At 22.0% G+C, this 14,775-nt stretch overlaps 1 protein-coding gene across 1 annotated transcript; it reads left to right on the plus strand.

The window, feature by feature from the left end:
- The first annotated feature begins 1,753 nt into the window (after positions 1 to 1,753).
- On the plus strand, positions 1,754 to 10,476 carry LOC145844314 (uncharacterized). The gene is made up of 6 exons (XM_082951705.1): positions 1,754 to 1,861; positions 2,510 to 2,665; positions 3,695 to 3,757; positions 5,096 to 5,293; positions 8,107 to 8,167; positions 9,741 to 10,476. Exons 1-6 carry the CDS (start codon positions 1,799 to 1,801, stop codon positions 9,893 to 9,895), a joined length of 696 nt encoding a protein of 231 aa, XP_082807831.1. The 5' UTR covers positions 1,754 to 1,798; the 3' UTR covers positions 9,896 to 10,476.
- Positions 10,477 to 14,775: the final 4,299 nt, after the last annotated feature.

Genomic DNA, 14,775 nt, shown 5'->3' on the forward strand with positions numbered 1-14,775 from the left:
TATGTTTAATTAATAATAATTTTAAAACTAATTAGTCATGAAATTATTAAAAAAATGTTACGAAATCTTATAAATACAAAATTGTTTTCATAAAAATAAATTTATGGTGAAAATTGTTCAAGTTCATTTTGTTTTGTTTGTTTTTATAACTAAAGTAAACAGATCAATTTGTTTTTATATGTCAATCACTATTAATAAAAATCAGCATTATACTCTTACTTGAACTACCTAATCGATATTTCATTGATTTATAATTTAGTTTAATATTTATAGTGTTTAGAGCGGTATTTTTCATACTTAAGCTATAATATTTATACTATTTTGTTTTTATTTAAAACTAATGTCAAGCTTTTGTTGTTCATACTTCATTTTATATTAGTTGTAAAGCTTCTCTACATTAAATCAGTAACTAAATCAAGTCAACAATACTTTTTTCAAATGTTTGATCTATTATAGTTAAAACTTGAAATTTGAACTTAAATGTAAGGTTTTTTATTCGGAATTCTTCTTAGTTCAAGTTGACTTAATTCGTTCAGAAAAATGTAGGATTTAAATAAAGAACTCATAAAATGTACAGAAACTAAAACTGTTATAATTTTTTTTTTTCGGACCAGAAAACTTTACAGAAATTATATAAATAACTGGTAGCACATTAGTATTTATATTATTAACAAATTTGTTAAGGCGTTGCAAAAAAAACATCTTTATAGTTTAAAATAAGAAGTTAAAACAAATTATTCAAATTTTTTATCAATGTCAATATATTAAATTAAGTCTATACGAAGTGCTACGAAAGTTTTTTTTATTTTTCCACCAAATTTTTGCTAAAACCATTTGTAAGCTCTCGGGATACAATTTACTGAAAGGTAATACTTTTACAAGATAAAATTGTATTTCTTCATCTAATGGGTATAAAATCCTATTTGTAAATTATAATGGTAAACCTAAAGTCTAATTCCACAACTCTGACACACAAAAGCGAAAAACAAAAAAGTAACTTAAATTCTCAATAGAAATTAAAATGCGATGAAGGTAGGCTCTAACAAAAATAATTTAAGATATGTTTATCATAAGTTGCCAAAAATAATTCAATTAAAATTTTCACCAAAGTAGGTAAAAATTCATGATTTACTTAGAAAGAAATTTTAGATTTGTACAAGTCTTAAAAAAGTAATTTCCTTTGTGATTGATAAATCTGCATATTATAGTTAAACAAATATTTGTAAATTTTGGTATGAAAATATAATCAAGACTTCAAATAGGTAAAAAAAATTAAATTTTTTTGATCATATATTTATCCAAAGAAAATTCAAAGTACTTTATAAACAATACAATATGTTTATTTATGTCAATCATCGTTTACAAACGACTGTTTAATTGCTGCGTACATTAACTAAACGAAATAACAATTGATTAGTTAGATTACTTTGTTGTTTTATTTAAACTGTTGAAGTTTTGTTTAATATTTATACCTTAAGATATCTAAACAAGCGTTTGTGTTTCAAATTTCGTTCTTAAATAAGTTTGTTAAATTGGCTTCTATTTTTTAGCTAAATTTCAAAATATGTTTTGTTTAATTTTAAGATAAAATAAAGTGTTTTGCTTAACATAAAATTTTAGTTTTGTTTACAACTTTTCAAATATAGTTTATAATACTAGAAACTATATAAACTCTTACTCTACTACAATAGGTTAAAACAAGACCTTGTTCGTAGAAAAATTAACTATTACAAAAAAATGTTTTTAAAATTTAAAGTTTCTTAGAAAATTTTATTAAATAAACATTAACTAAATTAGAATGGTCCGCCCAGAGAGAAGAAATATTCGATTTAATTACAAAAAATTTCTCAGAGATCTTGGCGTTAGTTTGTTTATTTTAATCATTTAATATCATAAATTGTTCGCGCTACTTTAACTTTTCGAATTAGTTAAGTACATGTACTAATGAGTATAACTTGTTTTTTGTAACAAAATATTTGCAAACTATAAGTTTTTATGCTTTTATGTTTGTTTGTTAATGGTTTTTTATTGTTTAAAACCAGAAAATTATCATATGTACAAAAAACTTATGAATAAAATAAAACTTTTAATGTGATATTGTATACAAAAAAACTTTAATTTCAAAATTTTTTAATAAACTTATTTTAATAAAATTTTAAGAAACTAATTGAACTTTCAACATGATATAAGCTAAAATATATAAGTTCAATATTTTGTTTTCCGTAAATAAAAATAAAAATTGTTAGTAACTTTTTTTCTAATTATCTTTATAACTTTTTGTTATTTTTCTTAAGTTAAGTATATAAAACTCAAAGTGACTTTTAAATTTTGCATACGAAGTGAATACCACTAAGCGTTTTTGAAATTTTAATTCTATAATATTTTAAATGAAATGAAATGTAATGTAAACAAAATTTTTAAAAACATTTAAATTGTAGATAAATGTTAGTCTTTAAAATTTAAAAATGCTACTTTCTAAAACAATATGAAAAACAAATTAATATTTCAGATAATGTCATCGATATTTGGAGCAGTCAACTTGGCGGCTTGTGGATATCAAATTTACAATCTTTATCATGAAAATTTGTTTAGTGAAAAAACAGAAGGGAAAATGAATATTACTTCTATTTTCTTCATTTTAATTGGCGCAGCTCTTAGTAGTATTGTTAGTTTTAATATATTGGTATACCAACTCTAAATACAAGTATTACAAGTTGCGGTGTTGTACATATTAATAATACAAACATACTTAAATCAAAGAACCTTGTTAATGAAATTTTAAGCTAGGAAATTGTTAAATTCTTAAATGCTTTCCAGAAAACCTTTGTAATAATTTTCCAAAGTTTTAAAATCTTTAATTGTAGAAAAAATAAAATTTATTTTTTGAAAAACATTTATGTTTACTTATAATAAATAAGCTTTATAATAAAAAATATTATTGTAAGCAATCTTAATTTAATTAAAAAGCACTTGTTGTAAATAGCTGTTTATCTACAAACTCAACTTAAATACAAAACATTTTCATTGACTAAATAAAATAATGAAGTTCTTAGTTCCTCTTAATCAAAATTTGTCAATAAGAAGAAAATTTTAGAATGTGTAATAAAATTAAAAGTTAATACAAAGTTTATTAAATCATATATTTAGCGGTTTCAACTAAGAAAAATTAGAGCGAAGGCTCAGAATAAAGTTATTAATAAATTGTAGTTTTTCAACTCCGCTTTGAAGTTTTATAAAAAGAAGTTTGTATACAAACAAATTTACTCTTGTTGATACAAGAAACCACAAATTCCTTTTGTAAAATAAACTTTTGTTTGTAAATAAAGTTTATATGAAAACATAAAGTTTCCAAACAACTAAATAGATTTAAAAGTCTGAAATAAAAGTCTGATAAAACTTTTCAATAGTTCTATACTACTTTTTAATACTTTTGAATAGTATATTTATTTTATAATAAGGTAGTAAGTTATATAAATGTTAAAAGCTTTTAAAAAGCTTTTTAGTTTTATTTAAATCAAAGTATACTATTCACTAAATATAAATGTTATAAAACATTATTATATAATTAAAGAACCATTAATTTTTTAAGTTTTTATTTTATTTTATTGAAATACTAGTCTTTAATAATAAACTTATTCTTTTAAACTTTTAATTAATTTTGTTTACTTGTATTATTTTTATTGAAATATTTCAGATGTTAGTAACTTCGATTTGGGCAATCGAGCTCAAACCTAAACCAGAGAGAGCAAGAAATAATGTTAGCATTTTTTATATTGATGTATTGTAACTTTAATGTAGTAATTAAAAAAAATTATAGTTGATGGACTATAATTTCTTAACAATTTACTAATAAAAAGTGTTTTCTCAATCTTAAAATAACTGAAATGAAACAACTAGACTTTGAGTTTTTATTTTTAACTTTTTATATTAATGTTTCTAATTATAGCAATAATTTCTGATGAAATTTTATGTTTTTTACATAGTGCTTTGTTTAAATTTCATTGTATTTCAATATATGAAATAACTAATTTTGTTTTGAGAAAAACAAAACACAACAACATAAAAATAATGTTTTTATTTGTGTTTTGTTATTAATTACACAACTACTAAGATTTACAACATTAATAAAGTATCCATATTTTACTTAAGCAAAAGTAAAAAATTATTAACAACTAAAAATGTTAAATATCTATACAATGCATACTAAGAACTTTTTAACTCAACATTTATATTTAACAGATTAGAATTACTTGTATTTTTTTTTAAATTTTAAAACTATGGTTAGGAACAATTTTACTACTAAAACCTCAAAATGAAAAATTTTTCGTTTTATCAACTTGATTAATACCTTAACTGAACTTTGTCTATAACAACAACAAATACCGCTACTAAATATTTTTGTCCCTAGTGGTTTGGTCTTTAATAGATAAAAGTTAGTTAAACAGTAGAATATTGTACAAAACTCGTATAAGCAACCTAATATGTGTCTAATAAAAGTTGTTGTTAGTTAGTAACACAAAATTGGTTTTGCTTTCTTTCTTGGTATTCATTTTTACTAGCTTTTAGGTTCATACTTGATTTAAAAATGTTGTGAAGTTTTTAGTTTTTAGCTACTTTTTCTAAGTGAAAATATTTAACAACAATAAAAATGTTTACACTTTAGTTTGAAACAATTAAAAGAGTTGTAGTATGTTACCTTTAAAGTATTTATAATCTGTATAAAATTTATCTGTTTGCAAAAAAAATTAATGAAGTTGACAGTTACTATTAAAATTTGAATAGTAACAATTTTCAAAACTATACGTATGTCTTTTAAGTGTTCATTTTTAAGTATAGTAGTTAGCCTAAGGGACAATAATATTAAATGTTTTATGCTAACAGTATAAAAGCAACACTTATAATTAAAAAAATTATTGTCTTTATAGAACTATTGCAACACAAATATTTTGAGTAGAGATTTATGATTTTATACGTAGCATTACGAAGATTAGGTATAAAACAAGATATAAAGTTATATAATATATAAATTTAAATAGAAATATAAACTTTAAATGCAAAAGATATAAAAGTTTGTCAATTCTAATATTACTTACAGCTGAATAGCTACTGCTGCCTGATTTGCATAATAACGACAGTTCAACTTCTAGTTTATATATTTGATTGTGTCCTCATTTCATTTAAACCTTACACATTTTGGACTTCCTTGTCAACTACCTGGACCACATTTCTTGTCACTTTGAGGTTTTACGGGTGCAAGGGAGTCAGCGAACCCTATCAGAGAAGGGGATTTAATGTTAGTTGTACTAAAATGGCTTTTTTTGTTTTTTAAGATATTAAAGAAGGATTTTTTTGTTCTATGTTTCATTTTTGAATACTAAATGTTATACAAGTAATATATTTTAGTATTGAAAACCTATACATTACTTTATTAACTATTTTTTTGATCTTAAGTTTAAGATGATGTTTTTTAATGATTAAGATTAACATCCGAGAATTTTGATAAAAAGTAACCATCAGTTGTACTATAAAAAGCTTTTTAACGATTACTGAGCTAACCTTTAATTAAACTACCAAACAAAGTTAACAAAAAATATTTTCATCAAAACGTTTAGGAAATATTTTGTCGTATTTGTATTAATAATTTGTATTTTATTTTTAACTTTTATTAAAACTGATGACATAACTTTGTTCTAATCGAACTTGTATTTTTTTAAACGGCTAGTCTTTTTAATTAAAATTTTCCAACATAACTGACTATAAATGTTGTATAATTACTGATGACAAAAATACTTCAGTAGAATTTGCTAGTTTAAACTTTCCTGATCATAGTATACATAACTGTAATACAATTTACTTTTGTTCAGTAATTTCTTCAACAAACTATTGAGATTCTTTTAAGGTGATTGATTTGTTATGTTTAAGAAACCTGGTATTTTTGTTTACTAAGTAATGTTTTAAACACTTGAACGTAAGTGCTTTGTCATAATTTTAAATGAACTTACTTATCCTGAAAAATCGCTGCTTACTTTAACAACACCTTTAAAATAATTTCAAATAAAGTATAAATTCAATTTAAGTAAAAAAATTAAAAAAAAGAAAAAAAAGTTAAAGACTTGCGCTAAAATACTTCAACAGTTGTTTAATCATAATTAGATAGTTGTTTTTCCTTATTAATCGTAGTTTTATAACAAAAAAAAATCATGAGGAACTAAATATATTTATAGAGTTAAAGTACGCTTTCAAGCTTTTTACACGATAAGAAACATATAAATTAAAGAGAAGTAAATAATTCTTTTGTCGTTTTGTACCAATTGTTATTCATTCATATGATCATATTACTAATTTTTACACTTAAGCATTAAAATAAACAAACATTTATTAATTTTTGGGTAAAAACTGTTTTAGTTTAAACTAAGTTACGTCATTTTTTAAAGACAAAAGGTTTTTATATAGTATTGCAAACATTAAAAATAGCTTAAAACTATAGTTAAATCATCTTTTTAAACTTCTATTATGCCTTAGTTAAGCTTGGTTAAGTATTAGTTTTAATATTATAATTCTCTGTACGTTGTTATGCAACTGTGGTAAACCTCAAATTTTCAAGTTGAATTATAAAGCTTTGATGATGGGTATAATGTTTAGATATGTTTAAAATTATTTAAAACTATTCGAGTTTTATGTGTGCTTGTAAGTGTCTTATTTAAATTAGTTTGTGTTAAGCTACTTAACTTTTGTTGTAACTTGATTAAACCTTATAATACGAAATAAGCGTGTATTTAGTTTAGAGTGTATTTACATATTTATAACAGTTTGCTTTACTAGTTGTTGTAAGTTTTTTAAATATTTTCAACTTTTTTTAAAGTTTAATGGAACTACCTTGACAAACGACTTTAAACCAGCACAAAAAAATTGAATATGTATAATTAATGTAAAATTTGTTGTTGTGTAACCAAACTGGTTTATGTAAAATGAATAGAAATATGTGCACAACAAACACCTAAACCATATAAAATATTCATATTGAACAATACCTATTGTTGAATATGAATATTGATTTATAAAAGCATTGTGTTTGTTATTAAATACAACAATTTTGAACAAAAACCATTTTAACACGATTTTCAAAATTAGAATATTAGAGAAATAATATTATATAAAAACTATTTATAAAAAATTTTATATCTAATTTTTATTTTTATTTATGATAAAAGACAAAGTTTGTGTTATAGTTCAAAAATTTAATTTTGTATTATATTTCAAAGAAATTTTTGATAATTTTAACTACGTTTTAAGTGTTAATTATAACAAAAACCATTGTTATTGTTTAATAAGATTATTTATTTGTTGTTATTACTTGTTTTTTGAATTGTATCAAACTAGCTAGTTGAATTTTCAACTTAATTAAATATAAAAGATTTTATGGGTAAAAAAAATGACGTAAGTTATGTTTTAAAGTTATAAACGATATTATTTTTTTCATTTTTATTTGTTGATTGTTTGCAAAGTCTTAAAAAATCTTTAGTACGATTTTTTCCAAAGCGAGTTCAAAACGTTTTAATTTTTCTAATGTACTTTTAAATTGCAATTGTAAAGTATACACTAAAGTATAAACAGATATGAATTAATAAGAGCTTTATACAATGTTTTCTTTAAGTGCTGTTATCGTTAAACTGCAACGAAAACTGACATAGAAATAAAATGGGTTTAAAAAGTGTTAAAACATTTATAGACTAACTTCTTATTGTTTTAATTCTATTGCAGGGTTTCGTTTTATACAAAATTAATCTATTTAATTGTTCTAGCGATTAATATAAAAAATTTATTAATTTGAAAATCTATACTTTTTAGTATTTATCTACAAATAACGTTTTATTAAGCAAATGTTTATTTATTTTGTGAAAAATTAAGCTAAATAAAAGTGGTTACTTTAATTTTAAAAATAACTAGCCGTGTACTTTTACCAAGTATGAACTATTTACTAAAACTACTAGTTAACTTTAATCTTTCTTTTTTACTAAAAGTTTATTTAAGTTGTTGTTTACAGCCAACAAGATAAATTTATACTAGTGAAATATATTTGTTCATATAACTTATTATTTTTTTCAGTCTACAAGATACATTCATTCTAGTGATACATACTTATATCCAAGCGTGGACGTACTATTAGGTTTGTTTATTTTATATAATATGTGGTAATAATATCTAAAACTAATAAAACATAAAAACATTCAACAAAATAAAAAATATTAATGTAACTTCTACAGCAAAGTCGTTTAATGAAAAATGTTTTTTTTTTAAGTTTAACGACAACTAAGTGCAAATGTTTATCTACTTATGCCTTTACTCATCAACTTATTCATGATTCAATAAAAAAAATTTAACTAATAAAGTAAACTTTTAAATAAAGTAAACGATTTTTTCCGGCTTTTTAAACCTTCAACTGCTTATTTTGTAAATGTACAATTTGTAAATGCTATTACAAAGATTAAGCACTTTGAAAAGTATATTTACATTTTTAGAAACAGGATTGCATTAAGTTGTCGTTAACATTGATTGTGGTTTTTAAAAGTTGTTGAACTTGTAATTTATGTTAAGCTTAATTATATAAGTTAGATATAAGTTTAAAGTAGTTTGTGTAAGTACTAATGGATTTTCTACTCGCATAACTCAGAGTTAAATGCAAAATTAGAGTAAAAAAGTCAAAGGTTCTAAATATTAGTGTAAAACATTTATTATTATTATTATGTTTATTAAGCAATTTTGTACTCAGGTATAAAAATCTGAGCCACTTAAACAGGACACACAGGAAGAAAAAAAAAACAAACACATTTATATTCAATAACTAAGATAAAAAGATAAACCTAACCAAAAAGTAAAAATTAAAAAGAATTCAAAAACAAGTTTAGACTTATTTGTTTAATATAAAAGGCGGTAACTTATTACATACAAAAAAAAAAGTAAATGCACATCTGCAAATATAACCAATTAAATGACTTTCCAGAAGTTTGTTTATAAGACATAAAATTTTTGCACAAAATTGATAAAAATAAATAGATAGTCTGTTAGGGGGGAGGCGTAGGGAAATAAAATAATTAATATTATAAGTAGAAAAAAAAAGAATAGAAAATCAGTATTTAATTTAGATGAGATAAGTATTAAAAAAAATAGTTTTTAACTTGTTTCAGTTGTATTTCAAATAAAATAATTTAAGTATAGTAATAAACTTAACTATTAAACTTTGATTGCTGTATACATTTTGAGATAAATATAACAGAAAAGTTTATTACCTTTTTTTAACATTATTAGATGTAAATATTTTCTTTAAAAAAACAATACCTTTTCATAAGTTCGTTTAAATTTTGGTTATGTTGTTTTTGAAATAGTTATTTTTATAATCATCGGTGAAACTTAGTAACTGTCTAAACTTTGCAATATTTATTTTTATATATTTAACTTGAATTGATTTATTTCTTAAATCTGTTTTCACCACATCTTTAATTATGTGATAGCTAGTAAAAGTTTGTGAACAAATATTTAAGCTAAATAAGTGTTGATGTAACTAACTACAGTAGTTTTCTGAATTTTTAGAAGTAAAGCAAAGTTGCTTTGTTTTAACTTAATACGTAACTACTTCTTTTAAATTATAATAAAACTTTTACATTTTTTTGTACTTAGGAAGTTTGAATTCAATTAGTATATATTAAAAAAATAACAAAATATCAAATTAAAATATTTTACAGAGTACAACAGAAATAATAGAGAAGATGACATTCCTACTTATGAAGAACTTATTCTTCAAGATCGTTTAAATCAAAATAAAGATGTAATATCAATAACAAGCGAGTCGTCTTGTGAGAGTGGACCTCCTCCCCCTAAATATGAAGATATTGTTTGAATGTTGAATAAAGAAAAAGAGAGGATTTCAATTGTATGAAAGTTTTGAATGTTCGATAGACAAGAGAGTTTGGGAGTTTGATAATTAAAAACTTTTTATACTTTTAGTTGTGACTTGTAAGTTTTTGTTTTAATTTTTTCATTTTATGATACAAATATAACATATAATTAAACATTTTTTTATATGTAGCCATGCATTTTGTAGAATTGGTGTTTTTAAAATCTAAAACTGTTATTTGAATAATTATGACTTTATCATTTTGAATCATAACAATTAAATACGGTTGTTACAAAGTTTGTTTTTACAACCAAAACGATTATTTTTATATTGATACTGTTTTTTAATTATAAGTAGAACTTAAAAAAACACAAGCAGTATTGAAGTAAAACAGTTATTTTCAATTTTATTTACTTTAGAATCTATTTCTTATTTTAAACACATTTGCAATATTTTTAGTGTTCCATATTATTGTTAGCTAAGCTTACTGTTGTTTTATGTTATAACGTTGAAAGTATAAAAGTTAAATCTTTTATTTACAAATTTTTACAGTTTATTCACCAATTGACCAATTTTTTAAAGTCTTTTAAAAAATTCAGATAAAACTATCTTACATGTTTTTGTTGTATTTTTTAAAAAACTTAGTACGTTAAAAAATTTTTAAATTGTGTCTATACGATTAATGAAGGTTAATTAATTATGAAAAATAGTTACTACAAGTATTTGATATAATTGTTAACAAAAGAGATAATAAAGTTAGTAAATTTTTTAAAGCTTTCAAAGTTTAAAAATAGGCAAAATTAAGGAAACAAATGGAAGTACACAATTTGTTGCTTATCTTATATTAAAAAATATTTTTATAATCAATACAACATAAGTAATTGTTAGAAGTTAGAAAAAAAAAAAAACTTATAGAGAACTTTTGTCAATAGTTTTATTCGAATAAGAGAAATAAGTAAATAATTAACAACTAAGGTTTTAAAAAAATTCATTAACAAAGATTATGTTGAACTTAATTTTACAGATCTCTTGACTTCAAAGTTTTCTTAGTGAATTTGTTAGTACATATTCATTAGAAGAAAAAAAATACTTAATGCATATTTATTTCGGTTCTTAATCAATATATTTTTCTTAAGTAATATTACACTCGATCTACTAGTAAGTAGTCAATATAGATTAGGCTTAAACTATTTGTTTTACTGTATATACTTTGATACAAAGTTAATAAACTGAAAGTGAAATACTAAAACAAAACGATTAAACTATCTTTACTTTAAGGAGTAATTTTTATTATTTGATATAATAAAATATATATTTTTAATGACAAATGTTAGTCTTACTGCATTAACATCTAATAAGAAACTAAATTTATGTTAATTGTAATCATAAACACTATAGGTGGTTTAACATACGTATTTATTGGAAGAACATATTAATTTTATCGAAACATTAAATATCTATTCTGTTAGATAATTAACATTTATAATTTAACTTGAAATTAAGCTCGAAAATAATATCGGCAAACTTATATTAAATTTGATTGAAGTTAACCAAAACTCAGCATTAGAAATAAATACAAATAATTAAATGACTTTAATGTGTTAAAAACTACAAACTATTACCAAAAACCGGAAGAATAAAATAAATAAAATAAACTTAAAAAATGGTAAAAACAGTTTTATAATATGTTATTAATGATCATTATGGCCTATACTTACATAAAACAGTAATAACATCAGTTTAACTACAATTAAATATACTTATGAACATTCGATGTATTTATGTAATAAAGTTTGCTAAACGATGAAAAGTATTTAAATTTTTTTTGAAATTTACAAAACAAAATTTTATATAAAATAAGGTAAAAGCCAAGTATCTATTATTATGCAACACAACGTTTGTACAAAAGCGATAACTTTTACCACAAAAATAAAGTTTATAAAAAAACTAATACTAAGCTGCCGTGCATTAAAGTTTTTATAAAGTTTTGTTTACAATTAATATGTCAAGTATAACAAATATATAAAAATAATTTAACTTTGTATGTATTAAATTCAACACTTGTAATTTAAAAAAAAAGGTTTAAGTAGTTCAAAATTTGTTCGTATAACAAATTAAACCAGAGCTTATTATATTTAACAAGAGTGTAATCTAACATCTGTTTATTATTTTACAATTATTCTGTTTTGCTTACAAGTATATTTAAACTAAATCAAACAACACTGTTTATGATACAATAATATATACAGTAGAAATGAACTAAAAACAAGGTCAGATGTAGTTTTATTCAAATATAAAAAAGCTACAAACAAACCTTTGTATACAAATACTGGCTTTCAATTTTTATAAAATAATGAAAGTGATAATAAAACAAAATACAAATTTTTGATTGTCGAAACTTCTTAATTTGTACAACAAAAGTCAAGTAGATTTTATTTATTTGTTACTTTACACAAATATACTGTTAAATAATGATTTTGATAAAATATATTGGTATCCAGCATAAACAGGTTATAAGAAAGCGAATAAATACTTTGTTTTATTTTAATTGTAATAATTTATTGTTACATATGTTAGATAATCAACAAAATGTTTAAAATTTTTGATTACAGCATAAACTGCAACGAAGCCTAAAGCTTAAAAACAAACATTAATGTATAAAGTTTAATGTGTGGTTTCAAAACATAAAACGATATTTCTTTGAAATAAGCTCAAAATTGTTCTATAAAAAAACAAGAATTCAAAGTGTAATGCTTTAGTTTTTTTGGAAATATGAAAAATTTTTTAAATAAAGACTTACAAAACATTCATAAGATTTTTATATAATGTTTTATTCATAATTTAATAGCTTATGAAAAGGAAAATTTTAAAATCTATGAATACCGAAATGTATAAAACGTTTAACAACTATACTTTAAAGTTTTTATAGATATATATATATATATGTATATAACACAGTTTTACGACTAAACTGTAATGCTAAAAATTTTTGAAAAAACAGAATATTAAAAAAAAATTGCATATAATTAGATGCGAAATTTGATGTTTTCTGCTCAATTAATTCTAAATTTGAATTACATACCTTCCGCATGTAAAATGTGATGTAGTTCTCATTAAAAAATAGCTTTGTCTAGTTTTCTTTTTTTGAATTTTTTTTTTCTAACGTCTCTATTTAAAATAAGCTTTATCTACTAATCATTTAACTTACAGTAGAGAACAAAGCTTTTAATGTTGTAAATATCAAATAAATAAAGTTGTCGAAACTTTTTAGTGCATAAATCACTTACAATGTTTCTTATGTTTATTAAAAAACGTTGATAGTATAAAACTAAATAAACTTAACAAAAAGTTATTCAAATAACAATCTATAAAAGATCTTTACAACATTAGTTACTAATTGCATAATTTGCAATATGATATATTTTTACTTTTATAGTTTGTAAAATTTAAAATCGAATACTCTAATTTCTAGTTTTCAACTCTTTTAACAAGATAGTATTTTTATAAAATAAAAGATGAAAGTTATGCATGTTTAAGAAATTTGAGTTAAAAACATTGAACTATTTTTTAATATATAAAGTATACTTTCTTACTTTAGTTAACGCTTTACACAAAGTAAATTATGAATTGAGAATTTATGACAGGTCATATCATAGATATTTTTTAATTTTTTAATTAACTAATATAGCGTTTAAAAAGCTGTACTTCTGTTATATTAACAGGCTAAAAAATTTTATACAAAACTACTTTTTAAATTTGATAATACCTATAGCTATGTAAGCTTAAGTAGATAAACAAAAGTATAGTTTTGTTAAATACAAACAACAATAGTTAATAATAAGAACAGATTGGTTTCACAAAATTGTTTTCAAGAAACGTTGTTAACGCCATTATTAAATGCAGAAATAAAAGAGTACATTTTAATAACAACTTTAATATACGTATACTGTACAAACAAAACGGTTCAGCAACTTGTATGCAAATTTGAACTAAGTGCATGTAGTCGGCATTATTAAAACAATACTTGTGTTTCAACATGATACGTCAATTAGTTGTGTTATTTATCTTTGTTAGTATGAAAAGTAACCCAGAAGTAAATTTAAATAAATGGCATCGGTATTTTCACTTACTATTAAATATAGTTTTTCTATTCTAACTTCTATAACCTATTTCAATAATGTGTATTGTAACTATCTATGTCAATAGGGAGAAACAATGTGCCATTTATTTTAGTGATTTAGTTTGGTTTTAATCCTTAATAAAAGATCCTTTTGAGAACTCTGTTTTTTTGTATTTAAAGTACACAGTAATTGGTACATCTATTTATTTGGGAATATGATAAAACTTTATTAACAAGCTAAATTTAAAAGCTTATCCTTACTCATTTTATATACTTTTTTTTTTCTTTTAAATATATATTTATTAGTAAGCTCGTTTGTTACATTGTAATTGTAGAAAGAATCTCTGAATAATTTATTTGTAATTTTTTTTATGTTGCATGCAAAAAGTATACAAATGTAAATAACAGGACTAAACTTCACTGTTTGTTTTAGCTTGCACTCTTTTATAGTATTATATAGTTCTAAAGCATTTTGAATTAACTATAGTTTTTAAGTTAAGTTGTTTTCATTTAAGTTACTTTGTTTGTTTTTGGTTGGATTTTTACATGAGCTAGTGTCTATAGAAGTTATCTAAGAACTGTATCAATTAAATCTTTATACGTTTGTTATTTGTATTAATTAAGTGAACTGATTCTCAAGTGATAAGCTAATTTGATAGAAGAGGAGTATTTGTTGAAGTATAATTCATTAAAAACATAGATATCTATAAAGACAGTGAAAACATATAAGTTTTTATAAGTACTTGTAAAAAGTTAACTTTAG

This window comes from Thalia democratica, chromosome 9, assembly GCF_965202585.1.
Source record: "Thalia democratica chromosome 9, ktThaDemo2.hap1.1, whole genome shotgun sequence".
Classification (NCBI taxonomy): domain Eukaryota; kingdom Metazoa; phylum Chordata; class Thaliacea; order Salpida; family Salpidae; genus Thalia; species Thalia democratica.